The sequence below is a fragment of the Pleurodeles waltl genome, chromosome 10, assembly GCF_031143425.1.
Source record: "Pleurodeles waltl isolate 20211129_DDA chromosome 10, aPleWal1.hap1.20221129, whole genome shotgun sequence".
Classification (NCBI taxonomy): Eukaryota; Metazoa; Chordata; class Amphibia; order Caudata; family Salamandridae; genus Pleurodeles; species Pleurodeles waltl.
In genome coordinates this window covers 842,415,742-842,441,529 of record NC_090449.1, presented here as the reverse complement: position 1 = coordinate 842,441,529, position 25,788 = coordinate 842,415,742, and the positions used below count along the sequence as shown (strand labels likewise).

The 25,788-nt window shown below is 45.0% G+C and overlaps 1 protein-coding gene across 1 annotated transcript in view; it reads left to right on the top strand.

Annotated features, from left to right (window-relative positions):
* The first annotated feature begins 6,768 nt into the window (after positions 1–6,768).
* MALSU1 (mitochondrial assembly of ribosomal large subunit 1) overlaps positions 6,769–25,788 on the top strand; it is an 83,113-nt gene continuing 64,093 nt past the window's right edge. The window contains exon 1 of the mRNA XM_069211529.1: positions 6,769–7,149. Within this exon, the coding sequence (XP_069067630.1) occupies positions 6,876–7,149 (274 nt within the window). The 5' untranslated portion in view covers positions 6,769–6,875. The remainder of the gene's footprint in view (positions 7,150–25,788) is intronic.

Below are 25,788 nucleotides of genomic sequence, written 5' to 3'. Positions count from 1 at the left end.
TTCCCGAGCAGAGACCGAGGGAAGGTCTGCTCACAATGCAAGACGCGCGGTTTCGGCGTCACATCCGTCCGACGGGAGTTCACGGCAGCTCGTTAGCTGACCGTCATGTTCCTCCTCTTTTCGTCAATACGTTGATGTAGGTGAGGGGGGAGACCACATGAAGAAGACACTACATCCAATCTGAACAGGATGAGGCAACGCAGGATGACAACGAAAACTTGAGATGAAACATGAAAACAATCACAATAAGAAATCCTCCACCCCGTCAAGTTTCCCAGGTCTACGGGTTATGAAGATCCTGCACTTTCTTTGTGTATTCAGGGAAAATCTGTATGATCTTATCTCCATCTCAGGGGGGAGGGGAGGTGTCAAACGCACGAAAGTGTTGAAAAATTGTGTCTCTGTCCCTGAAATTGAAAAAGCATACTATAAGTGCCTGAGAAGGAGCTCCAGGGCAAGATAGTGGTGCCAGCAAACCGTGGGCCCGCTCAATAGAGAAGAATTTTGAAAGTACTTTTGGTTGAAGCTCTGTAACAATAGACTCCTCTAAGAAGAGATCTGCTGTAGGGCCCTCCTCCCTCTCAGGAAAATCTAGGAATTGCAGATTATTCAGTTGCGCGCACCCTTCTGCATCTTCAAGGCAACATTCCATTTGTGTCACGTTGGTTTTCAGTTCAGTGACCGTGGCTTGTAGCTCCTTGAGATCTTGTCACAAGTGGGGGACCTCTAGCTCAACTGACGTGACCCCGTCGGTCACCTTACAGAGGTCTAACTGCAGATGGTCAATATCCATAGCTATTCAGTCAATTTTTGCTTCAAGCACTATGCGTGAACCTTCTATAGCAGCCAGTATTTCAGCGATGTCCTGGTTGGTGTCCCCTCGTTCTCTCTCCATCTGTGCTCCAGGGGGACTTAGCCAGGGACGGTATAATGCACAATTTTATTTTTTTGCCGCCCCGTTGTTTCCTCCTCTTTCACCAGAATAACTATAGAAGAGAGGTAGCCCTGGGGCCACTCCCGCCACAGATGCCAACAGGGGCACCCGCCCCCAAGGACTGCAAAAATCAAGCAGACTCCACAGCAAACCTCTGAGTTCCGGGAGCGTTTCCACTGCTAGTAAGTGTCCAATGGCAATAATGAGTGGAAAAATACTCTAGGATGCGCTGGTGCGATACCTGTCATTAACTGTGGGCCTTGTTCAGCAGCTGTGTCCCTGTTTTGCATAAGATAGTGGCATCAGGGGTGGGGCCAGCATGTGCGACACCCAGAGGAAGGTAGCTTTGTCCCACGTTGGGGTGAATATTTCATCCAGCCAACAATAAGTTGCATTGAGGGGGCGCAGTAGCTTGGTGAGACACTGCATGAAATGTGACGGCCTTAGACCTGGGGCAGGGATGAACCCAGCTCCTCCAGGAGCCTAAACCCGCCAGCAGGCCACATAACACTGGTAGGAGCAGGCATGTCCAAACCCCAGCTCACAGTTTCCTCAGCTGTGCGCAGGCCTTCCTGACAAAAAAGGGCAGTCTCTAATATGTCAGAGCGCAGATCACGCTAACCCACTTCACTGTTACGACAGGGTCCATACATCCAGGCATTCAAACAGAAATATCAGTTTGGTAGCAGTTAAGCAGTGCCAGTCATTTGTGTGCAAGCAGGATTTCCAGTCTTACTGTGACCCATTGGGTCAGCGTAAATTTGTGCTCCTGGTTCGTGCGGCAACAACAATCTGCATCTTCAGTTCCAAAGTGGTGTGCGTGTGTCCATCTTAGTTGCGGCACTGCATAGTTCCCAGTCTGCTCTGCTTGCCTTAGCTCATAGTCCCCGATGGTGGGGGAAAGGGCAGAGGTTAGTGCCCTCAGGAGGGAGCAGTCACCGATGGGGACGCTGCTTCCTGTAGTAATGCTGACGCGGGCGCCAAGCCGGTCGCCTCTTCCTCTGCGTCCATGCTCCTCATGGGCCACAGACCAGCCCTCTCATCTAACGGCCGCTGTAAGATGAAATGTAGCTAAACAGCACGCAGAGCAGGCCTCAGCAGCACTCTGGCTTCTCCCCACAGTGGCAGCATTTAACCCTTGCCTAGTGGGGAGTCACATGCATTTTGGCTATGCAGGATTCTGAAGAATTTTTTACTCAGCGGCTGAACCAGCCCTAGGGCATGACAACAGAAGACCTTACCTGAATAAGCCTCTGAAATTTTGAGCAGTCTAATTAAAATGGGAGTTGGAGTATTTTGTGGTGGCTTGATTCATCATCGAAGGGGGTGGGGGGGCTGATGTAGTTGATAATTTAGTGTCCTTCGTATCACAGAAATCATCAATATGTGCATTATGTTAAACAAAGTACTAATAGTTTGAATGTAGAAAGATGCCATGAGAAGCCATCTTAACTGTGCATTTTTTTAGACTTGTGTTAGAAACCCTGGTGGTATTGCTTATAAATCAAATGTTTGCAAGATTTAATTCATATTATGTTATCATTTAGACCTTAGACTAACAGAATGTATTAAAAGGATATTGAATTTCTAATGATTAATTATTTAAATATGTGTGCAAAAATAGTGAAATGCAGTTCTGCAGTATACTGATTGAAGTATTTTATTTAAAGAGAATGTAACATGCATAATAATGAAGCATAATTAATATTGAATTCATAAGTTTGCATATTAATATGTGTTTCGTAAAATGTGTTAATTAAATGTATTGCTATATTTCACTTACATTAGCCTAAGTGAGGCCTATTAGTCTTGTATTTCGTGACTGTGCAGGAAATGCTGATTCATTTTCTTAACGTGATCGTTCTTTTAGACTTCGTTCCCATGAGAAGACTACCTTTGGTAATAGAGCCCTATTGTTTAGACAAAGAGAGAAGTGAAATAGTGTCCTTGAATGTGGAACATCATGAACCATGGACTGACATTTATACAAATATTTCAATACTGTGTGGAGCTACATGGATGCTTGAGGTTCTTATGACCACCCTGAGAATATGTCCTGATGTTACAAACTGGAGTTGTGTGATCGATTGCTATTGGATGATGCTCTTTCAACTGTCTCTCAGAGCGAATCAGATTGCTTTAATAACTGTAACATGTAACAGGTTGGACTTACGTCAGATCTTCAGATTTCCAGATGCTCTTCCACCACAAACTTTTGCTGATGAAGAATCCCTGAATGCTCAGCCCCTTGGAGGGGTACCGTCAACTCTGCTGTGCCCCTCTGAGACTTACAGATTTTCTCCCTAACCCCTGCAGAAGACTCTTGGTCGAGCTTCTGACGCGCTGACGCTTTCCCTTTTTACCTATCTCTTGACCACCTTAGTTACCTTGTGGCCAGGAACTACCTTTTTCCAAATTCTTTTCGTCCTTTTTTGTCTTTTGCCCGAATGTGTTCCGCCTCGCACATTTTAATCCTTAATTTGACTATGATACGGTTTTCCCTTTGCTCAGCTTACATAAATTTGATGATCTGAAAATGGCTGATGCTTGCTAAGCCTGAGCAACGTTTGATTTCTGTATCACAAATAATATTGATAATATTTTGTACTTTTCTTATTGAATGCTTAGTTTTATAATGTAAGTCCACCTGAATTTATTTTGTCGCCTTGGGCAACTGTTGGTGATTCTGTATCTTCTTAATTTTGTCTTGAGAGTTGTCTGCATGTCTTTGAGCTTGAGTTTGTAATAAATCGTTTAACTTTATTCCCGACTGGAGTTTTCCTTGTATTTCCAAATGGGTCATACTGTTTAACTTAAATGGTTTGTATTGAAATTGAGTTGTATGGTTCTATCACATAAAAACAGCTCCTACATTAAGATGGAGGAGCGTCGTCCCTCTGCCTAAAATGCCCCCCCAGTGATGAAGAATGAAATGGTAATAAAGTTAATTTATTACCATACTATTTTCCATCCTCCTGTCCTGAACTGAGGGTCAAGACTGGGTGTGGCCACTGTTGTTGAGTGACAGCAGTGAGCTGTGCATAGTTTAAAGTCTGCGTGTTTTTTTGGCCAGCTGTCTTGCGACAGCCAGCTAGACTTGCACATTTTAAACTTCTCTAACCTAGTTGTCTCAAGACAGCTTGGTTAGAGAAAGCACAGGCCTCCAGTGCTCTTGAGAATGCTGAAAGAAGCTGCTCCCTCCAATGCTGGTGCTTCTCTCATGCTTGTTACCTGTATGAGAGCAGCACCAGGATTGCTTATTGGAATTTGCTGGAGCCCAAGGAGACCAGAGTGAGGTCGACGTCGGGCGTCATGCATCAAGCAAGGTAAGTGTTTTTTTCTTTTTATTAACACACACCACTCACCTTTCATGCATGCACACACCAACACCAAATTTGCCCACTCCCCCCCACTTTGCCTACATGCCAGCCACTGCGACTACCACACCCTGTTGCACAGTCCAATGATCCATCTGCCTCAATAAGCATTGATTCCTGTGAAGGATGAAAAAGCTCCAGCAATGCGAGTCCTATTACTTTTAATACTGTAAAACCACAAACTATTTTTTCTCTTAGCTTGGTGATTAGTTCAGGTCAGATTTACTGCAATTCTAGCAACATAAAATGAGCACCATTAGCGTGCCTTTTGTATCTATGTCTTACTTTCTTGAAACATCGTGAGCAGTGGTGGCCGACACAATAATTTAATAGCAGTGGGGTGGGTGGGAGTGCGCAGGGTGTGTAGGGGGGTTTAATAATAAAAAAATATAAAACACTTACCTGGTGCTGCCGGCCGCCTTGTGCTTCTCTGCTACCTGGTCCTAGCAGTCCACAGGACAGTTTCAGAAACTCCCTGTGCTGCTCTCATGCTATTACGAAGCATGAGAACTGAGCAAGGATTAGCCTGAGCAGGCTGGTTAACCGCTCACTCCGGCACAGGGAGTCTTTGCTGTTTCTCCAATCCAGCTGTTAAATACAGCTAGGTTGGAGAAACCTAAGTGTGCATGTCTTTTTGGCTGGCTAAAGACAGCTGGCCAAACTGGCATGCACACTTAAGTGCACTGCACTCCTTCTCCCCACTCCCACGGCCCAGCCCCTCCCTGCACAAGCTGGCCCAGCCAGCAGCTGAAAAATAAAACAATAATAAAATGTTTTATTTTTCAGCTGCTTGCTTTGAGCCAGTGGGGCGAAGCTCTTCCACTGTAGCAGAGGAGCCGCGGCTGATTGTGAGAGAGTAGCAGTGTACCTTTTTTCTTAGAAAAAAAATGCTGCAGTGGAATGTTTTAAAGGAAATCGGACCCAGTGCTTGACTGACCTGTGCTAAAGGAACTTAGTTCGAAATTATCGAGTGTGAGCTAGCCTCGCCATCTGCATGTTGCCAGTACTGCTCTCTTCTCTATAGCAAACCAGAGAATGTCTTACTGTCAGACTGGGTCCCAGTGGCAGGCTGAGCCATGAAGTAAGAACTGGCCTCCCTTGAAACGGATGTCGAGTCGCGCCCCGCAATCGTTAATGAGAAGGGGGAGGCATGTGTGGGGGGGGCCAGTGGGCGGAAGCGGGTCAAAAAATTAACTAAAATAAAATCGTACCCGCTCCTTGCCGCGTCGTACCTCTCCTCTGTCTCCTCAGGCTGCAGGCAGGCACAGGCTCCCAGCCTGCCCTGCAGCCAATCCTGATGCAGCTCAGGGCATCAGGATTGCTGGGAGCACCCTGTCTGGGTATCCCCAGGCAGACTGTCAGCCTGTGCAGACTCTGTCCAGCCCAGCAACCGTGTGGGAAGGGTATGCCCAGACGTGGGTCCCATGCTCACTGTGCCACTGGATTTCAGCTAGTCTGGCTGATGAAGGGTGATACCCTGAAACCGGTCCCAGGATGCTTGTTTCCGGTCCAGGGAGGACCCAGCTTGGCAGGTCGGGCTGGACTGTTCCCATGAGGAACAGGGTCAAGACTGATTTGCATATGGCTGGGTCCAAACTGTGGTGGCATGGTGAGCAAGAGAAGGATGGCTTAAACCCAGATCTGTGATTAGGGGTTGAGTGCTTGCATTGTTCAGCACTCCGTCCATCATCCTTTTGTGTTGCTAAAGGGCTGGAGCGCCTACAGCGCATTACAGCGCATGTGTGTTGTTTGGCCAGCCAAACACACATGCACTCTGAGGGGACTGCACAGTGCACTCCCCTCGGTGCTCATCACCCCCGTGGCACTGCCCCTTCCGCCACCAAGGGATTTATTATCCCTTGGTGGTGAAAGGATTGCAGCTTCTGCTGGTGGGGGTGGGGGGGATAGGCCAGGGGTCGACGCTTCTCCACCCTAACGTGGGAGCGGCCCCTGGTCATGTAATAATGCGCTAAGTAGCAGTAAACAAACTTGCTGCTCTCTGTACTCTTGACAGAGGCGGCAGCACTGAGGAACAAACGAACAGCGCGGGATGATGGAACAATTGAAATAACGTTAAAGTTGCAATTTCTTAAAAGCAAAACAACTCCCGGGATCAAAATGAGATCTTCATAGCAAAGCACCTCTCCTTGACCTGGGCTTCGCTCACACTGCACAGGCTGCTGAGAAGTGAACACCTCGTCGCACATAGAAGCTAGCTTGCTGATAATGCATGACCTAGTATTTTAGTGAGGTGATGCGGACTAAAATAAGATATTCTAACAGGCAATGCGTGGCGCACGCACGCAGGCACACACCATGCTCCTCCTTTCTGACAAGAGCACGTCAACGCGGTTTCTTTACTAGACTAGCTCGCTATTGGAGTTTTAGTCAAACAGGTAAGACTCCCCGTTTCAAGATGGCCGCCAAGCGTTTGCAGAACATTAATATTAGTTAGACCAATTCAGCGGAGTCCTTCGTTTTTGTTGCTCATACCTCACCGTGCACGGTGCGCCACTTCTTATGCATCAAGTTGCCTGTCCTTGTGAGTCTACAACGGTCAAGTGATGTGGAATCGCTCTTTGTTTATTTGCAGAAAGGTCCTACAAACTTATCCGTTGCAGACTTTTAGGATACCCGCAGTCCGGTACCTGAGAGTGTGGGCTGCAGCGTGTGCCGGGGCTTCCATTTGGCGTTATCAGGTACCACATCGGCCATGGTCACTTCGCTGCAGATATCTTACCTTGGCTCCTGCTTCGGGTGACGGAGTTGAGTGCTCATCTGACCAAAAGCAGCCTTTAGAAGCATCCGATGAAGGAGAGCTGGAGAGCGACGAAACAGGTACCGTATATTGTCAATCAGTGCGTTGTAGACGTCCAAGTTGTAGACAAAACTATGCGGAACGAAATTGATAGGCTTACCCACATTCGACAATACCGTCTCGTGTTTTACGGCATTGCGCTGTACACAGAGTTCTGTTATTCACATGTTGCCTTGCGCATCGCATGAACTCCTGGGTTTATCCAGTCCTAACACGGGCGCTTCTCTGTCTCATTTTTTTGACTTCTTCACGAGCGGTCTAGTCCTTGGTTTTAGTGGCATAATCCGGTGACACCTGTAAAATAGGATACGCAGAACGACCGAGCAAAAATATTGCATAGAGTTACGTATAACATTTTATATCTCATGTAATTTCTGAATCTTATTCATTAGCATAGTTGTGTTGAATTGTACATCTGTTAACGTTCTCGACTTTTAACAACAGAGGTTTCATTTTCACATGGCTGCCTAATTTACAAACTGTTTTGTGTGACGTTTCCTTGTGTTTTTTTGTCACTTCCAGCTTTCTTCTGTCAGCCTCTTTGAGTGACACTTTTGTGCGAACAGATCATAGTAGTTATGCCCTTTTTGCCCACGTAGTGAGATGTTTCCAAAGGAGACTCTTTAATGCAATGTAACCCTAAAAGGGTCTTAAACCGGATGCAGTGCTTGTAGAAGGTCATCATAAACTTTAATTTTCTGCTAGGAAGACGTGACTCGTACCAGAGGAGAGACCCGCCCCCGTATCTGATCAGTCAGTGAGTGAAGTGAAAACTGTCTTAGAGTCATATAAGAAAGAGATGACGTGCGCTTTCCAGACCAAGGTGTAACACTTCCTGCCAGTAATTAATTTTGTTAATTGCATTTTGGGATTTTGACTTTGCTTGGGTTGCCTCACTGAAGGAAAAGGTTGAAGTGGACCTGTATGCCTCAAATGGCCCTGGCAGTACGTATGCATATTGTGCAGCCCTGCATCCTGTCAAGATGAATCGTTTAAAGATGCCTGTGAAAGGCCATCATTTATTTATGTAGGAAAGCATCGACACAAAAACATGTTATTCTCATTGATGCTGCTGTATCTTCAGTGATGCTACTGAGGAGGAAGGTGGTCCCATGCAGTAACCAGTAGGCAACCAGCCAAAAAAACTTAAATGTTGCTGACAGAATAGACATGTGCTTTTGCAAGGTTAATGGTCAGCCTACCCTCTGGATGAGGTTTAATTGAAAATCACAGAATGCCAAATGCTCTTTGCTAAAATACATGCACAAAACAAAGTTGTCTGTCACATAAAACCGCCACTTGGCCAGGACATCATTTAATTTTGCCATCTCTTCTGCTCTGCCCTCACATTCCTCCTTTCTACAGACACAAATTTGGAATGGGCTATTCAGATTGCATAATAAACCAAGATTTAAATGGTGTACCAATTCCTTGCTTAAAGTATAACCTAGAAACTGAAAATCGGTCCCCGTATTATTACTTCTTTAAATATATTTTTCAACTTTGAATAATCAACGAACCATTATTTTCAGTACATTGATAACACACTTGCAGTGCAGTGGGTTGGAAATCAATGATTTTGACTGTCTATGGATCAGAATGAGGTAATGACAAGGTAGGTGAGCTACTGTCCAAATTAGCTGCTGAGTGCTTTTCATTGGTGACAGCTTTAGCTTGTAACTTCCTCTTTAGCCATCAGCAGATTTTAATTCTGGAACTTGTAGTTTAGTTATTCAAGCTTGTTGGTGTAGGAAAGTGCCTCCTGGTATCTGATGTGATTTTGATTGAAAGTGCGCTGGGTTCCTGCTAACCATGTCCCCAGTGCCAGATCTTTTCCCTTAAACTGTACAATTGTTTTCCTAATTGGCAAATCCTTTAGCACTCTCGGTAAGTCCCTAGTAAATGATGCCCCTGGTACCTAGAGCCTGACATGCTAAAGAGGGCCCCTATGGGCTGCAGCACGAATTGTGCCACCTTAAGTGACCCTCACCAAGAACATAACAGTCTGCCATTGCAGGCTGCGTGTCTTGGTGCAGACAAAAGTGAAAACACAACATGGCACACAGCCTACGTGCCATGTCCCTGAACACTGCATGCAATATATGTAAGTCACCTCTACAGCAGGCCTTACAGCCCTAAGTCAGGGTGCATTATATTACATGTGAGGGCATATCTGCACAAGCAGATATGCCTTTGTCAATGCTATGTCTGTGTCAATTCTCTGACATAGCATGTGGCCAGGGAAGCCATTTTAAATGCATGTGCTGGACATTGATCAGGACGAGTTCCCTGGCTACATGATGGCTTCACTGAAGATAGGGATGCTTGGTATCTCCACACTGATGCCAGTGTTGTATTTACCAATACATGGACTTAGAGGGCACATTAGAGGTGCCCCCTGAAACCCTACCAGCTCTGGTGTGTTTGCTGACTGGTTTCTGCGAGCCTGCCACCCGAGACATGGTTTCGGCTCCTTAGGGTGAGAGCCTTCTGCTCTCAGGCCCAGAACAAAAGCCTGTCCAGGAAGAGGGTGTAACTCCCCCTCCTACAGGATGACCTGCTGATTAGCCTTCCCAAGGTGGCAAGCCTCAAAGGACTGCCAACTTTGAAATGCAAATCTGGTGCTCTCACAGGAGAGAAAGCCACCACCCCTAACCAAAGCCCATGTGGCACTTGGAACTGTGGGAAAAGTAGCTAGTCAAGGTAGGCATGCCACTCCCAGGCTAGTACCACCCCCTAAGATGGGCTACGACTATTGCGATTTGCACATGAAATTTCAGAGGTAGCCATCTTGGTGATGGCATACCTTGGAATTCTGGGACAGGGTTATGCCCACTTCCCACAGGAAGTGGTCATATAGAGGGCATAATGACCCCAAGGCCCAGTCACCCATTGGCTATTACCCTTCACACCCCTAATGCCCCTAAATTCTGTATTTAGGGGAGCCCCTGGCATCAGAGAAGCAGGTACTGATGCCTTAGAAAGACCAAGGAAACTGAAGAGCCTTAAAAGGAGAGAAGGATAAAAGAAGCAGCTGACTTGGTATCTACCCCGCTAGCCTGTCTGCATCCCTCATCGAAATCTGCACCAAAGTTGACTAGTCCTGCAGCTGTGACTCGAGAAACTCAAGACCTCCTGTAACAAGATAACTGCTCCCCAAAAGAAGGGGCTCTGAACCACCAAAACCCGACACCTGAAGTCACCACTGCACCCTTTGTCTCTGACCCGAGTTTGAGTGGTCCACCAGTGCCATCAAAGTTCTCCAGAGTCAGAGTCCGTTGTGGTTTCACCCCTCCTTGACTCCCCAGTGACGCCTGCAGCCTCTGCATGCAGCTCCACTCTATCGCTACCGTCCGGTAAAGAAAACCCGTCACCTAAGAACACCTCTCCACCTGTTGACCCTGAGCCGTGAAGTGACTAAAGGTGCCTACCTCTCACAGAGCATCGTGAGGCCTGAGACACGTTGTTGGTTCAGCCCGACTGACCACCTTGCCAGAGCCTGCAGCGTCTTTTCGCAGTAACCAATCTCCATTGAAACGCATCGGGCATCCTACTCTGTTTGGCACCCTGCACCCAGCTACCCCTCTGCCGCTGGTGGTGTACTGCTGGTGCTGCTTTGACCCTTGCCCATTATTCACCTTAACTCCTCTAAATTGGTCTTCTAAGGCTCTCAAATCTGCCTGTTTGCTGAATTTGTTTTTCCTCCCACAGGGTAACAGTGCTGAACTCAGAAATTGCACTGTGTCCACTTTTTAAAGTGGAAAGAATTTCTGTTTAAAAACGTACTTACCTAAACGATTTTTCTCTGATGCCTAAATATATATAAAGATACTTACTATTTTTATAAATTGGTGTGGATCTAATTTTTGAGTCACATGTCTCATTTATTGACTATTGAGTGTATTTGTAGATGTCTTGCACTACTCTGTCTTAAGCCTAACACTGCTCAACCACACTACCCCTAAAAAGAGCACTTTGGGTTGCATAGAATGTCCTGTCCATTCACTGGGGAACCCCTGGACCGCTTCCACAGTATTTACCTACCACATAAAGGGCCAACTTCCTACAGTTGGTACTTTGAAGAAAAACATTTCTAGCTATCACGTCAAGAATTTTCAATTCTATTTAGGACACGGAGGCGAGGATTATGCTTTCTCTCTTTACTGTATAACTCACAGCAGCCAATGAAAATAATTAAATCAGAAAACAGATTTTTTTAATTCTATGTTGGGACCGGTGGCTTCGGATTATGCTAGTTCAAATCTGATCCACAATGACTGAAGCCACATCCAAAATAGGCTTATGATAAAAAAACTTTAAAAGAAGAATTGGCTGACCAATCTGCCGCTGCCATAATGTCCCCTAAATGAGAACCTGTTACAAAAGCATTAGAAGCCGTAGCTGCCCTGACAGAATGTGCTCCAAAAATGGAGGTATCAATTCCCGCTTCATTCATCAACCATTTAATCCACCTAGCTAAGGTAGCAGAGGACACTAGACCAAAAGGTATTTGCTGTGAGATAAGCAGTTGACCCTTGAGGTCTCGACAAACCTCCAGAGTAGACTCCTCATACACTTTCAAACATTTAACCACACACAATTTTTGATGATGGGGAAAAGCAGGATAAGAAATACATTTAGAATCTGTCTTCGTTCTTCTTGAAATGGTAAAAAATACTCCAGAAAGTCCAAAGCTTTTACACCCGAAACCCTTCGACGTGAGATGAGGCAAAATAGAATGGTAAGTTTTGCTGCTAACTGTTTACGTGAAAGGTCTTTGTTGCATGGCCAAGCCTTCAGAAATCTTAATACTACATCAACAACCCAAAGAACAGAATATTTTGGCTTTGGAGGATTAACCAACCTGATACCTCGTAGTAGTTTACAAACTACAGGGTGTTCTCCCACTAATTTACCGTCAATATAAGGGTGTCCAGCGGATATCATTGGCCTAAAATTGTTGATTGCTCTATATGCTAAACCTTCGGTTGCTAATTGTGAAAGGAAATTCACAATTAGGCTAATGCTTGCCCCCAAGGTATCAACACTCCGTTCACTACACCAAGAGGTCCATCTTCTCCAAGAAGATAGGTACCATTTGTGAGTGGAGGGGGCCCAGGACTGGGACAGGAAAAACTAAGCGTTGTCTGAAACTCCTGATACCTGCCAATGTTTCCTGAAATTCTCCATGCCCTGTGGGACAATTGTCCTGTCATTATTAAGGTATGAGGTAATCCTACTGGGTCCAGAAGTAGGGACCGGTGAGAGGGAATTCGAAGTGGAGGGGCGGATGATAATTCCATGGCCACTGGGAACCATGGCAGAGCTTTCCAAAGCGGAGTAACCCGGACTAATTCCGCTGATTGTCTCCTCACCTGAGAGAGTAGTCTCTGAATCATTGAGAACAGGGAAAGGCATTAAATAGCCCCATCCCCCACGATTACAGAAAAGCATCCAACCCCATTGCCAGGGGTCCAGTCTCCAGCTGTAGAAACAAGGAAGTTGAGCATTCAGACACAATGCAAAAAAATTTGACTGAAGAAGGACCCCAAATCTGATAGTCTGGAGAACGTTTGAGGGTCCTGTTTCCAGTTGCTGCTGTCCTTCAGGAAACAAGAGTTCCAACCCGCAATCAGGTTGGACCTGCTTGGAATGTACTCTGCCAAAACTGAGATCTGGTGATGGAGACAATACTTCCAAACCTCTTTTGCTATTGACACCAGCACTTGGGATCTGGTCGCCCCCAGATGGTTTATATATTATACTGCTGAAACACTGCCCATGCGGAGCAGAATACAACAAATCACTTTGCGGGGAATAGGGATTGAATCGCTGAAGATCCTGCCAAAAGTTCCAGGCAGTTGATATGAAGAACTTTCTCTCGAGGGGACCATCTCCCCCTGGTTGTCGCTGAGCCACAACGGGCTCCCTAGCACCAAAGACTGGTATCCAACTCTATTACCAACTCCGGAGTGGCTGTAAATATTGCTCTGCCATTCCAGGCATCCATGTGATCCAACCACTAAGAGATCTCCGCTTTGGCCTCTTCAGAAAGTTGTATCTGTTCTGAATAGGATAGACCCCTGCGATGATGCATGATCTTCAGGCGTTGTAGGGCCCGATAATGGAGAGGACCCAGGAGCATTGCTTGAATGGAGGAGGCTAGTAGACCGACTAGGTGAGCCAGAGTCCTCAATGATATATTCGGGAGGCAAGGCTTTTCCTCAACTCTTTCTTGATAGAAGTTCGCTTCGAAAGAGGTAACAGAAGTTGAGTTTTGACTGAGTCTACGTGAAATCCTAAGAATTCTATGTTCTGAGATGGAGTCAGGATGGACTTTTCTAAATTGATGAGAAACCCCAATTCCTGGAGAAGATGAATCGCCCTTAAAAGATGATTCATGAGAATCTCCTGGGATTGAGACATGATCAGAATGTCGTCTAGATAAATAATTAGATGAACACCTCTTTCCCTGAGGGATTGTATCACTGGACGTAAGAGCATGGTAAAACACCAATGAGCAGACGAAAGACTGAAGGGAAGGACAGTAAACTTGTAACATTGGTCTCTCCAGAAGAATTGGAGAAACCTTTGATGTGGTTCAAAAACCGTAATGGTAAGGTAAGCGTCCTTGAGATCTAGTCTCACCATATAATCTTTCTCCTGCAATAAGTCTCTTAGAAGATGGATACCTTCCATCTCGAAATGACGATAGACAATCCAAGAATTGAACTTTCTCAGATTGAGAACCAGACGAGAACCTCCGCCCTTCTTTTACACTAGAAAAATGGGACTGATAAAACCCAGAAGATGTGGAGTCGTCTGGACTATGGCGTGTTTGTGAAGCAATGCGGATACCTCTACATCTATGAAAGAACTCTCTTCTTGGGAAAAATGTAGAACTTGAGGCACTTTGAATTGTTGGGGGGTTGCATAACACTCTAGTTTGAACCCTTGAGCAGTTTGCCAAACCCAAGCATCTGGATAGAGACTCTTCCAGCATTTTGCATAACATTTTATCCTGTCCCCCAGGATTACATCTGAAAATGGAATAACTCTCACCTGTGTGGTGTTGCCTGATGCGGAGGAACCACCACGGTTAATGCCTCTGGACCCACGGCCTTTAACCTCTGCATGTTCTGGAGGGGTAACAATTTGATGAGGCATAGGAAGAACGATTGTTGCACAAATCCTCCTGAGGCCTGGTGGAAACCACAGCGAGGCACTCAGCCTCTGAACCACCTGGCCCTGGCAAAAAGGCCCCTGCTAAACATCTTCTTCATGGATGACTGTGCTTTGTCCAAAGCTGAAAAGGTGGCCACGTATTTTCCTAAGTCCTTAACAAATTTGTCTCCAAACAGCATTCAATTCGCTGAAGAGCCTGCCTCATTGGGGGCTAGTTCAGCTAATTTTGGGTCAATCCTCATAGGGAAGGACCGTCTCCTTTCACTGGAAATAGTGCAGTTCGCATTGCCAAAAATGCATATAGCCCTTTGAGATCATTGCAATATGGTGTCTGGGTCCAGTGGAGTCTTTGATTCTTTAGCCTGCACAGAAAGTTCGAGGATTTTTGTAATGGGACCAGAAATGTCCAACAACTTGTCCTGGCACCCTTTTGAGGCTCTATCTAAACCTTTCTTGGGGTCTTTTGTAAACTTTTTGATAACGGTTGCCAGATTCGGATCTAATTAAGGGGTATGCATGACTTTTCCTAGTAGGGACGGGTGAGGGCATTCTGAGCGCGGGGTACTACGCACTTCGCGATCAAAACGCTTATGGATTCTATCCTGCACTTAGTAAGCTACCTCAGCGCAGGGAAACCATTTTGTAGATCGCGGATGAATAATGGCCTCTGGGTCAAAAGATAACATTTTCTGGGTCTGATTCTCTTCCTCGATGTTGCGGGATTTGCGCTTGCGTTTGCCTGCAGTTTTAGGATCATCTGCGCATTCAGATTATGAGGAGTGGGAAGAATCCGATTCTGCAGCATCCAAAGTGTTTGAGGACATTTCTAGATAGAGACCCAGCAGATTCCAAGGAAGGAAAAGGATCATATTTGTGGTCCCTAATCACAACACGGCATCTGCGCAAGAATGTCGGCCGATGAAGTTGGACCCACAGAGGCTCTTTGGGCAAAGCCCATATCAGGTGCTCGATCATCACCAGGCATATTCACCATAGGGAGTCTTCCCCGTAATTCACGATGGCCATATAGGAATAAAGGGTGGGTAAAAAGCTTTAAAGCCCTTATTAGAGCCTGGTTCACTGAGTCCTGTACATGGGTGCTGAGGGCTTCCCCAAGTCTTTCCTCCATGCCATATTCTTCATTGACATCAGGATTCTCCTGATAAAAAATCCTCTTCTTAGGTGTAGTATGCCATATCTATAGTAAGAGGAGAGGAGGAGCTCAATAGGGGGGGCATGGGGGGGTGGGGGGGGAGCAGGTGAAACGATTTGAATAGTACTTGTAGCTCCCAATTTCATAAATGGTGGAGCGAGCACCTGCAACCCCTAGGGCAAAGCCCTACAACGTTTTTATGCCGGGCATTCGGGGACAGAAAAATGTGCTTTCCAGTACATGCTGCGCTCCGAAACACGTCGGAATAGGAACATGTTGTCCAAGCACATGCACAACTGGAAATAGAAAGAGGACGGAGTCCTCTGTCTTCCGACTGCCGCTGGAGTGCGCAAATGCACGCACTGTGTCCCGACAAGCCCTGAGGGCAGGGAATTGTTACTGGATTACCAGTCGCACGCGATCATCAAGAAAGTAGATCACGCGGGGATCAGAAGCGCAATCGACGACTTGTTGGGTTCACGTCCCACTCCACAAGAGCTGGACAAAACAACAATAGCAATACTGAAATAACAGTTGAATAATGACACTAATCTCGTGCTGTGAGCAGCAAAGAAAGAGGAAGGACTTTGTGGATGGTGACATTTATATACAAGAGTTCTATATAATTGGACAGTGTGATGGACTACTGGGAACTTTGGGAAATGTAGTTTTCCCTGTTTTAAATGTTTTAATTTGCTGCTGTAAGTTATACAGTAAAGAGAAAAAGCATAATACAAAACCTCCGGTCCTGACATAGAATTGTAGAACAGGGCGAAGCTGGCAGATATGACAGCAACATGGATAGGTCTTTCTTGAACCTTGAGGCAAGGCAGAACTGTGAAGAGGGAGGGGCATTGCAACAGTGTTTGCTGCTGTAAAAGGTTAATCAGTTGGAAACGACTGAGTGCTCCTAAATTCAATTGCTCAACTTCCTCCTGGCTTTTCTGGTGAAAGTTATAAAGATCAAAAGAACAGTGTTTTTTTTTTTTTTTTTTTTTTTAAGCTATTCCATGCTAGGTTATTACAGCTGCATCCGTCGTTGGCATTATTAAATGAGATGTGTTAGCTATTCGGTGTGAACTGTACATGAATAGTTCAACCCACACACTTGTGCACTCAGAGCCACTTATTCTTAAAGAAAATATCATGCTTGTAGTTGTGCGATATTATCTCCATCTAAAAGGAATACAAACTTCGATCTATTTGCTGAACTTAACAAAAATACGGACAAACTGAGGTGTTTAAATGTAGCAGAAAGTGTTTTTTTTTTTTTTTTTTCACCTCCAATGGGGGCATGGAAAAAGCAATGATGAAATGAGAATTATGAGTTCAAATGTATAGTGCAATGTGCGTAGCTGCCTCTCAGGAAAGGCTAACCTCCTAAATGATTGAGTCAATGTCTAGCCAGCAAATCCCATCGTACTTGCCTTTCCCTCCATATCTCCATATTGAGATAGACCTGCTAAGACGCTTCATTTATAGTAGTACTCCTGTGGTGACTGTCAATCTCACTAATGTAGGAGGGGTAGCCTCTTTTCCCCCCAGCCTGCCACCTACCTGCACTCGTTTCATTGTGTGACTACTTTGTATCTGGAGCTCTTGTGCTAGCACTACCCACAGCCTCCTCATGAATGTAGCGGAGACGAGGGCGCACCCAAAACCACTTAATAGGGAGTGTGCTTTTGTCTCTCATCGTCAGCTAGACTTCATACAGCAGAGCTGTTGCTCTCTGATATAATGCCATACTGACAGCATCTTAAATGACTCAAAGATAAATGGGAGCTACTAACTATGCCTGATATTGCTTTTCTGTGCGGTGATGTGTGCATCTGCACTGAAAGGTGTTAGTCTAAAGGCTGATTAGTGGCACTTGGCAAGGCCTCTTGTAAGTTAAGAAATATCACACTGACACAGCAAAATAGATGAACACTTTTTTTGTGGCTGGGGAGAACATAATCCTAATAATATTAAGTATCTGCATAAATACTTTGTACAGTGTTCTGTATACTCAACAGTCAGAACAACTGGTGGGATAATCCTTGCCTCGGTGTCCTTAATAGATTTGGAAATTCTTATTCACATTTTCTATAAAACGTTTGATCCTATGAGCGGACCGGAGGCTCAAATTATGCAGATTTAAGGATTACTTAGAGGTGTAGAATTTAATAAAATATCTACTTGTAAATGGGACAGGTTTCTTCATAAGTCTACATATCCTGTAAAAAAAAAATATGCTTGTCTCTTTGGTGCCATGTAGCAAGACAGCAAATTATGACTGCAATCTAAATATATAAGAGCTCTGATAATAGTCTCTCTGATTGTGCCAGGGCTAATATTATACTAGGGCTTGAATACTAGCAATTTATTTTATTTTGCCTCTTTTCTGAAGATCTACATACTGGGGCTGGAGGTAGCGGTAAGCAGTAGTTTCAGGATTGGAATGCCCTTTTGTGGCTGTGCAAACCTATTAATTTGCATGTTTTAAGGTTTTTTACCAGCTCTTCTTTAATCTTTTGCCCTACTGAGAAAAGTCGGGCATTTACTCTTTCCAAGGGTCAGAAGTAAAACTTCTTCCAGGGTTGAGGAAAAAAGTTGTTGGAGGGAAAATGAACATGTATATGCTCAGCAGATTTTCACATGAGCAAATCTGCACATGCATACTTGCCCATGCTAAATCACAGTTCACAAATTCTAGCTATTCAATTTCCTGGTTTCCTTCTTTAAATTCTTATGAATTCATGAAATACCTAAATTTACACCAATGTAAAGACATACACCATGTGTACACTCTTATGACTTTCTCTGGGAATTGAGCCCCTAATCAAGCCTGGCGTTAACTTAGACCTTTTGTTTTTATTAAAATTCTATCTTTCTCTCTAGCCATCTATTGGCTGCTTTCACTTTGAATGAATGCAATCTGCTCTTTCACAAGGAGCATATTGACACATAAAGTAGTTTTGATCAGTGCCAGAAGCTACTATGACAATGTGGGGTTTTTGAGACCAAAATGTTTGCTTTTTGCCAATGTTTGTTACAATAGTGAGGGCCCAGCAGCTCCCACAACAATGTTTTACAAAAGCCATGTCAAAACAAGACACACATTGACAAAACCAAAAGACTGACCACCGATGTCTGACCTATTGGCTTTGCCAATGCTTGTTTATTTTCATGTTTTCGATAATCTTGCTGAGACTGGTTACACCAACTTCCCATCGTGAATATTTTTGGGAAATACAAGCATACATCAACACATTTTACTAAGTGATGCTTCAAAGAAATGGTACCTAAAATTTCACATTAGCTTAGCAAAACATGTTTTGCTAGTTTCATTTCTTTTTTGGGAACATCCTATTTTGAAAGCAAAGAATCCTAAATCATGCTTTCAAGCTTATGCAAATATCTACATGTAATCGGAGAGATTTCCGGGAGCAGTATACGTAGCCTCATTATTAAACTCTGCAAACGTGTGTGTGTGTGTGTGTATATGTGTGTGTGTGTGTGTGTGTATATGTGTGTGTATATGTATGAATATATATATATATATATATATTTTTTTTTACTGGAACAACTGTTAGTAGTGCAGCCCACGCTTACAAAACTTATTCAGATCCCTAACCCTCATAAAAAAAAGTATTTGGATGAATGAACCATAAATACGAGTTTGAACAGCATTAACATATCAACACAAATATTAAATCGACTGCGGACAATTACTTGCCCTGCTCCATAATGTGATACTGTAAAATGGCAGCCAAAGGGTTTGTGCTGTAGAGGGTTGTGCCTTCTTGTCCCAAGGACGATATAAACCTGGAAGCCTTTTGTCCTTGACCTCAAACAGTATGTCCTTGGTGTCAGTCTATAGGAATTCCACACCCCTGCTCAGTGGTTTGTAATCCTCCATGCACATGATATCCTCAAGGCGTGCTACTGAAATATTATGTGGCAGTTGAACCTCTTACTGCGTCAGCATCAAAAATGGATATGCAGTGCCTGCTTCTGTCAGAATCCATCTGATCAATCTGGATAAAGTCGGGGAGGAAACCGGATCATAAGTCAAAGTATTTGGCCAGTAGGCGATTACCTTGGAGGACAGGAGACTTAAATTATGCAGATTCAAAGCTGTCCAACAATCATGGGAAAAAAAAAAGAGTACTTGCTGTTTTGTAATCCTCCATGCACATGATCTCCTCAAGGCATGCTACTGGATTGAAATATTTTGAGGCAGCTGAACCTCTTACTGAGTCAGCCCCAAAAATGGATGTGTCAGTGCCTGCTTCTGTCAGAATTCATCTAATCAATCTGAATAAAATAGAGGAGGAAACGGGACCATAAGGACAAAGTAGTTGGCTGGAAAGCGAGGCTCTGAGGTCAGATGTCACACTTTCATATACATAGAAATAGTTTACCATTTCCAGTTTTTGGTCTCTGGGAAAAGCTGGAAAGCAGAGCTGTCTGGACTCAGATTTCAGTCTTTTGGATAAAAGAAAAATAGATCCTCCTGGAGTAAAGTAACTGTGCAGGATCTTATGCCAGAATGCCTGACACTCTCTTACAAGAAGCTAGGCAAAGAAGAAATTGAGGACCATGGGGTCATCCCATAAATATGAGTATTTTGGGTGGGCAGGTGGGGGAGGGAAGAAACTCAGACACCCGAATGTTCTCTGCGTGTTCTGCAATCAAAAAATAGCTAGCTAAAATTGTTTAGAAGTAGGACTTCAATGTTATGTAAGAATGACCCACAGCCACTAACGAAGCTAGAACATTTACCAAAATGGTTATATCCGCTATCACTGGTTTAAAATACCATTCCATGCACTAGTATGTCCCTATTTTCTAAGCTGATCGGTATCTGCTGCAAGTTTAATCTAACCAGGCCTTGTCAATGAGACTTGTTCTGAAATTCCCGGCAGTTTCCATCATCTCTGGAAAGTCTCCAGGCCACATTTCGAAGCTTATGTTGCATAAACTTGGATGAAGTTGTCTGAAATGGTGGAAGGATCATAGGTTGTTGGCAAAATAACTCTACAAAGACAGAAACCCAACTCTGAGTCCTCAAGAGTAGAGGGATCAAGATATGTTCATATCTCTGCATCCTGACTTTGAGAGCCACCCTCGAGCATAGAGAATGGAAGGAAGGCATAATTCAGACCCTTTAAATCATACAAAAAGGCATCTGTCACCTTTCCCAGTGAATCTGGTCTCAAACTGTAGAATGCTAGTTGGAATGTCACTTGAGATACAGAGAGGTCCATCTCCATTGTGCCCCACTTCTCCATTATTCTGTAATATAATAAGTCTAATTTACATTTGCTAGAATCCCTAAGATGGCATTCGTTCCAGTCTGCTGCATTGTTCTCCTTGCCTTGACGATTTGTTGCCAGAACTGAAATCTTGTGTGCTGGGCAGTTGTACCAAAAATCTTCAGCCCTCTCCCGGTCTAAACAACACCTCGTTTTCCCCCCTCAGGCGCTTAACACATGGGCTGCAGAAATGTTATCCATTTTGAAAATACAGCAATGAGTCTTTTATGGGAAAAGGAACAGAACACAAAATTGTCAGTGAGGAGCTCAAGGTAGTTGATGTGGAGAGAGAGATAGTCTTGGATCCTTTTGCCTCTGATCCCTTTGTCAAATGTCCTTATTTCCCTATATTTAATTCCCCAGCCTAAGCAACTGGCATCCAGTTAGGTCACCATGTTGGAAACGAGAGTGAAAATGGCCCTTCCATTCTACACTTTCATGTAATCAAGCTATTACTGTAGTTCCTGAGGAACCTCTGTTTACAATTGGCCTTTGTGTGCATCAGAGAGACCCTTTTAAGTGGAGGATCTTTAGTTTCTGCAGGGCTCCGAGTATTGTCCAGATAAATATCAAACGAATTCTGTTGGCTCAAATAATTCTACAACTGGCTTCAGCAACTTTGTGAAACACCAAGGGGCTGAAGAGAGATCTAATGGGAGTGCCACAAACTCCTAGGTTGTCTGCCTCCATTAAAACTATAGCAAACAATGATGGGGAGGAAAAACTGCCATCGCTGAGTAGGCGTCCTTGAGGTCTAGTTGAACCATAAAGTTGCCTTCTCTTTATAGGTCTGTCAGAGGAATAATCCCCTCTATTTTGAAATGTCTGTCCTTTAAAGGCTGATCATCAGGTGGAAGGCTACATCCTTTTTGTCCACAAAAAAAACGTTGCTGAGGGAACTGTTGAATTCGGGCATGCTGGTCTCATGGCCTGTTTCTGAGTCAGTGAATAAATATCTTAAAACAGTATTGTATCCTCCCTCCTTAGTTCTAGAGGGGTTTATAAGTTGATAACATATTTCACAGGGAGTCTGGTTTTGCAGAACTGCACCTTAGGACATTATTCAGTACTGTCATACCAAACTACCTGACTAGCTCACATTGTCTTACTTGCCCTCCTAACCTTACAGAGTGACAAGTAATTGTGGCAATCCAAAAAACAGCGGAAAAACTGGTCAGCCCTTTTCATGCATTATCTTGAGTCATACGTATCAATAGCAACAGTAAAAAGTAAAAAAAAAAACAATGAAAGTACACAATATATTTATTGCAACTAAAGTCTATTATGAAGCAAATTAGATGTGATTACAATACTGGCAATAATTATAAAAATCATAATAGCAGTTACAAAACTGTATAACACAAATAGTGCCACCATAAAGCAAATGTAGAACCTTGAGCCTACCCTGTAATTGTCTACGCAGGAAGACTATTATTATTTATGATCTCTGGGAGCGGAAAACCCCATATCTCTGTTTGCGTAGTCAGGTGGTCCTCATTGGGCGGGTGTAAACCCAGTTTACACATGCTGCATGCCTTGGGGGGCATCAGTTCCACAGACGAGTCAGCTCTGCTAGAATCATCTTCGCTAAAAATAAACACTACAGGACCTCATTTATAACGTTAGCTTAATACTGTGAAAAGCTACTGTGTTGTTTGTAGGAGCCTGAGAACGATTGCTGGATGGATTGAAAACAACAGCTGGCACTAGTTGTGCCCAGTGAGCATTCATAGAATGTCCATTGCGGGGTAACAAAAATAGGACCAAAATGCCAAGCATGATGAATAACGCCAAGGGAATGCCTCAAATATTGGAAAATAATGAATGAATAAAAGCTGGTATAATTTCAAAAATATGCTGGAAGGTACTGACCAAGCCAGTGCCTATGATGTTGAAGAAATGTGCTATGCCGGCAGTATTAGATGCATTAAAGATGCATTTTACAAACTCTCTGAAATGTAATGGGAGGTTTGTAGATAAGAGTGGCTTTATTTTACTAGACTCCCTTGCGACATTAAGTTTAAATGTTTCTCTAGTGGAAGTTAACGCTACCTTCTTTTGAAACAATAAGACTTTGAGTCTGCTTAGCTTATTTAAATCTACCTTGAAAGTTGGAATAGAAGGCCATTACGAACTATCAAGAACCACATGTGTGGGAGGGAAAATGGCATTATTACAGCATTTCACTAGTTGGGAAACCAAAACAGTATAGGGGATCCCAGCTTTCATTCCGCAACGGTCCTGAACATTTACAACTAAATAAGTGCTATTGGACAGAATAAAGAGTGGGTAAAATTGCAGCAACTGGAATTTCTTTCATAAAACAGGCCAAATTTGAAACAAACGCATTATAGGAGCCATGAATGGTAACATGTTTGCACACAAGTGAATGTCCAACAGAAAAGTTTACACTCCTTTCCAGTTAGGAACACTTCCTGACCCAGCTGTTCACAATGGTATTCAAAGGAGAGTGGCCATATCTAGTTGCTAAAGCTCCCTCACAGGGCCTCGTATCTACCCACAGGGAAATGTTTCATGCAAGAATTGAACTGGAATGTTGAAATAGGAAGCAATACTACTCCATGTATTACCATTTCTGCAATGGTAAAGCGTAGCTTGTTTGGAGTAGGTCTACCGCTGCCTTCACTCTGCAGCCAGGCTCTGCCTAAGCCTCTGCCAGCACCAAGGTCTCCTGCACAGGAGCCTTGACTGCTGGCTTGCCCTCTCTGCCCCCCCCCGCACCTGCGCTCTTCTTTCATGTTCTTTTTTTCTCCACTCCCACTCAAACCTCCCCAGCGCCCCTCCCAGGACCTATTTTATTGAGGCGGCTGCGCAGTTCCTGTGAGTAGGTCCACCCCTCTTCTCCCCCTGCTACCAGGTTCTGCCTCTGGCAGGCTTCTGCCCAGCTCTACATGGCCAGCGCCAAGGTCTCCCACACACGAGCCTTGACTGCTGGCTTGTCCTTTCTGGTCCCTCCATGCATCTATGTTCCTCTCTTTCCCGCCTTCCCAGTGCCCCTCTTAGGACCTATCTAATGGAGGCCGCAGCGCGGCTCCAGTGAGTAAGTCCACCCCTGCTCTGCCTAGGCCTCTGACAGGCCTCTGATAGGCTTCTGCGCAGCTCTGCGCAGCTCTGCTTGGCCAGCGCCAGGGTCTCCTGCACAAGAGCCTTGACTGCTGGCCTGCCTCCTGTGGTCCCCCGCCCTGCTCCCACACCTGTGCTCCTCCTTCCCGCTCTTTTCTCCCATTCCTGCCTCCCCAGTTCCTCTCCCAGGACCTATTTAATGGAGGCCGCAGCACAGGCATCACTGTGAGCACCGACCAAAGCGGGCAAACTCAGCTGCATCCTTCTCGACGCAGGAGATCTCTGCAAGCACGCCACCGAAATCTGGGACACCATCCTTTTCCTCACCCCCAATGTAACATTCATCACTACAGACATCACCACTTCAACACCCACCAGATATAAGATGAAACACCGGGACCGCCTCAACAAACACAGTCGGCATTGCCGTCATACACAAGGATACGATCACCTGCACCTTAACCAACGATCAGACCATGCCAATCGCGGAACACATGAATTTACAGCTCAACAATGACGCCACCGTCAAAGGTGCCTTGGCCTAGAGACCGCCAGGTCCTTTCAGCAGAATCAGCAACACCATTGCAGATTTAATCACTCCTTTCACCTTAGAACCCTCCTGGGAGACCTCAACTTCCACTTGGACGACCTCACCAACACCAACTCCACCAACCTTTTGGAAATATGGACAACATCAGTCTCAAGCACCTAGTCACCAACACATAGCACGTAGCAAGACATATGCTAGACCCCATTTTCTCATTAGGCAACAGAATCTGGTACACCCACTCCTTGAACCTCACCTTGACGGACCACTCCATCATACACATCACTGGACATACCCGCTCCATCCCCAACCGCCACAGCGCACCCTCCTGCAGCTGGAGCAAGGTCACACAGCAACAATGGACCAACACCCTCTACGCCACTCAGCCCAACAGCCCCCCACCCCCAACCTGGTCCTAGCAGTACAGAACTTTAACAACTTGATCACCAATGCCGCTGACATAGTTTCTTCCACCAAAACGCACAAACCAGCCAAACAAGCCAATTGGTATACCATGGTACTCAGCACGACAAAATGCAAATGCAAACAGCTGGAGAGTAGATGGCACCAGCAGGAACGAAATTGACAGAGTCTAATTCAGATCAGCCCTCAACAATTACCACTGACAGATCCAAATAGCAAAGATGGAGGCCCGGACCGTCTGAATCGATACTAGCTCCAACCGAACCAAGGAACTCTTCACCATTGTCTGACAGTTTACATGCCACGCAGCCACAGAAAACGCAATCCCCATATCACAGAAGCTCTGCTACGTACTCGCTGACCACTTCCACAACAAAATAGCAACCATATACAAGGACTTTGACCCCCAACCCTCCAGCACAGCCAGCCTCCAATCAACCACCACTACCGCCTACCCGCTCAATGCCTGGAAACAACTTAGCAAAGATGATACAACTACCCTTATGAGCAGAATCCATTCTAGCGCTCCCAACCACCCCTACCATCTCTACAACCTCAGACGGGACAAGATCAGCTGACAACTTTCACCATCCTCAACGCTTCGCTAACTCGGGCCACCTTCCCTGATGCATGGAAACACACCAAGGTCAGACCACTCCTCAAGAAACCCTCGGCAGACCCTAACAAACTACAGAACTACCAACCCATCTCCTTGCTCCCGTTCCTTGCCAAAGTCCTCGAGAAGGCCGTCCAACTCACCGAACACCTGGAGAGACACAGCAGGATAGACTCTTCCCAATCTGGTTTCAGAATCCACCACCGCACTGAGACGGCGCTGATCGCTGCTTCAGATGACATCCACGCTCTTCTTGACAGGAGAATCTCCCGTCCTCATCCTCCTCGACCTATCCGCCGCCTTTGATTCTGTTTCCCACTACACACTCATCCACCACCTGTGCCATATAGG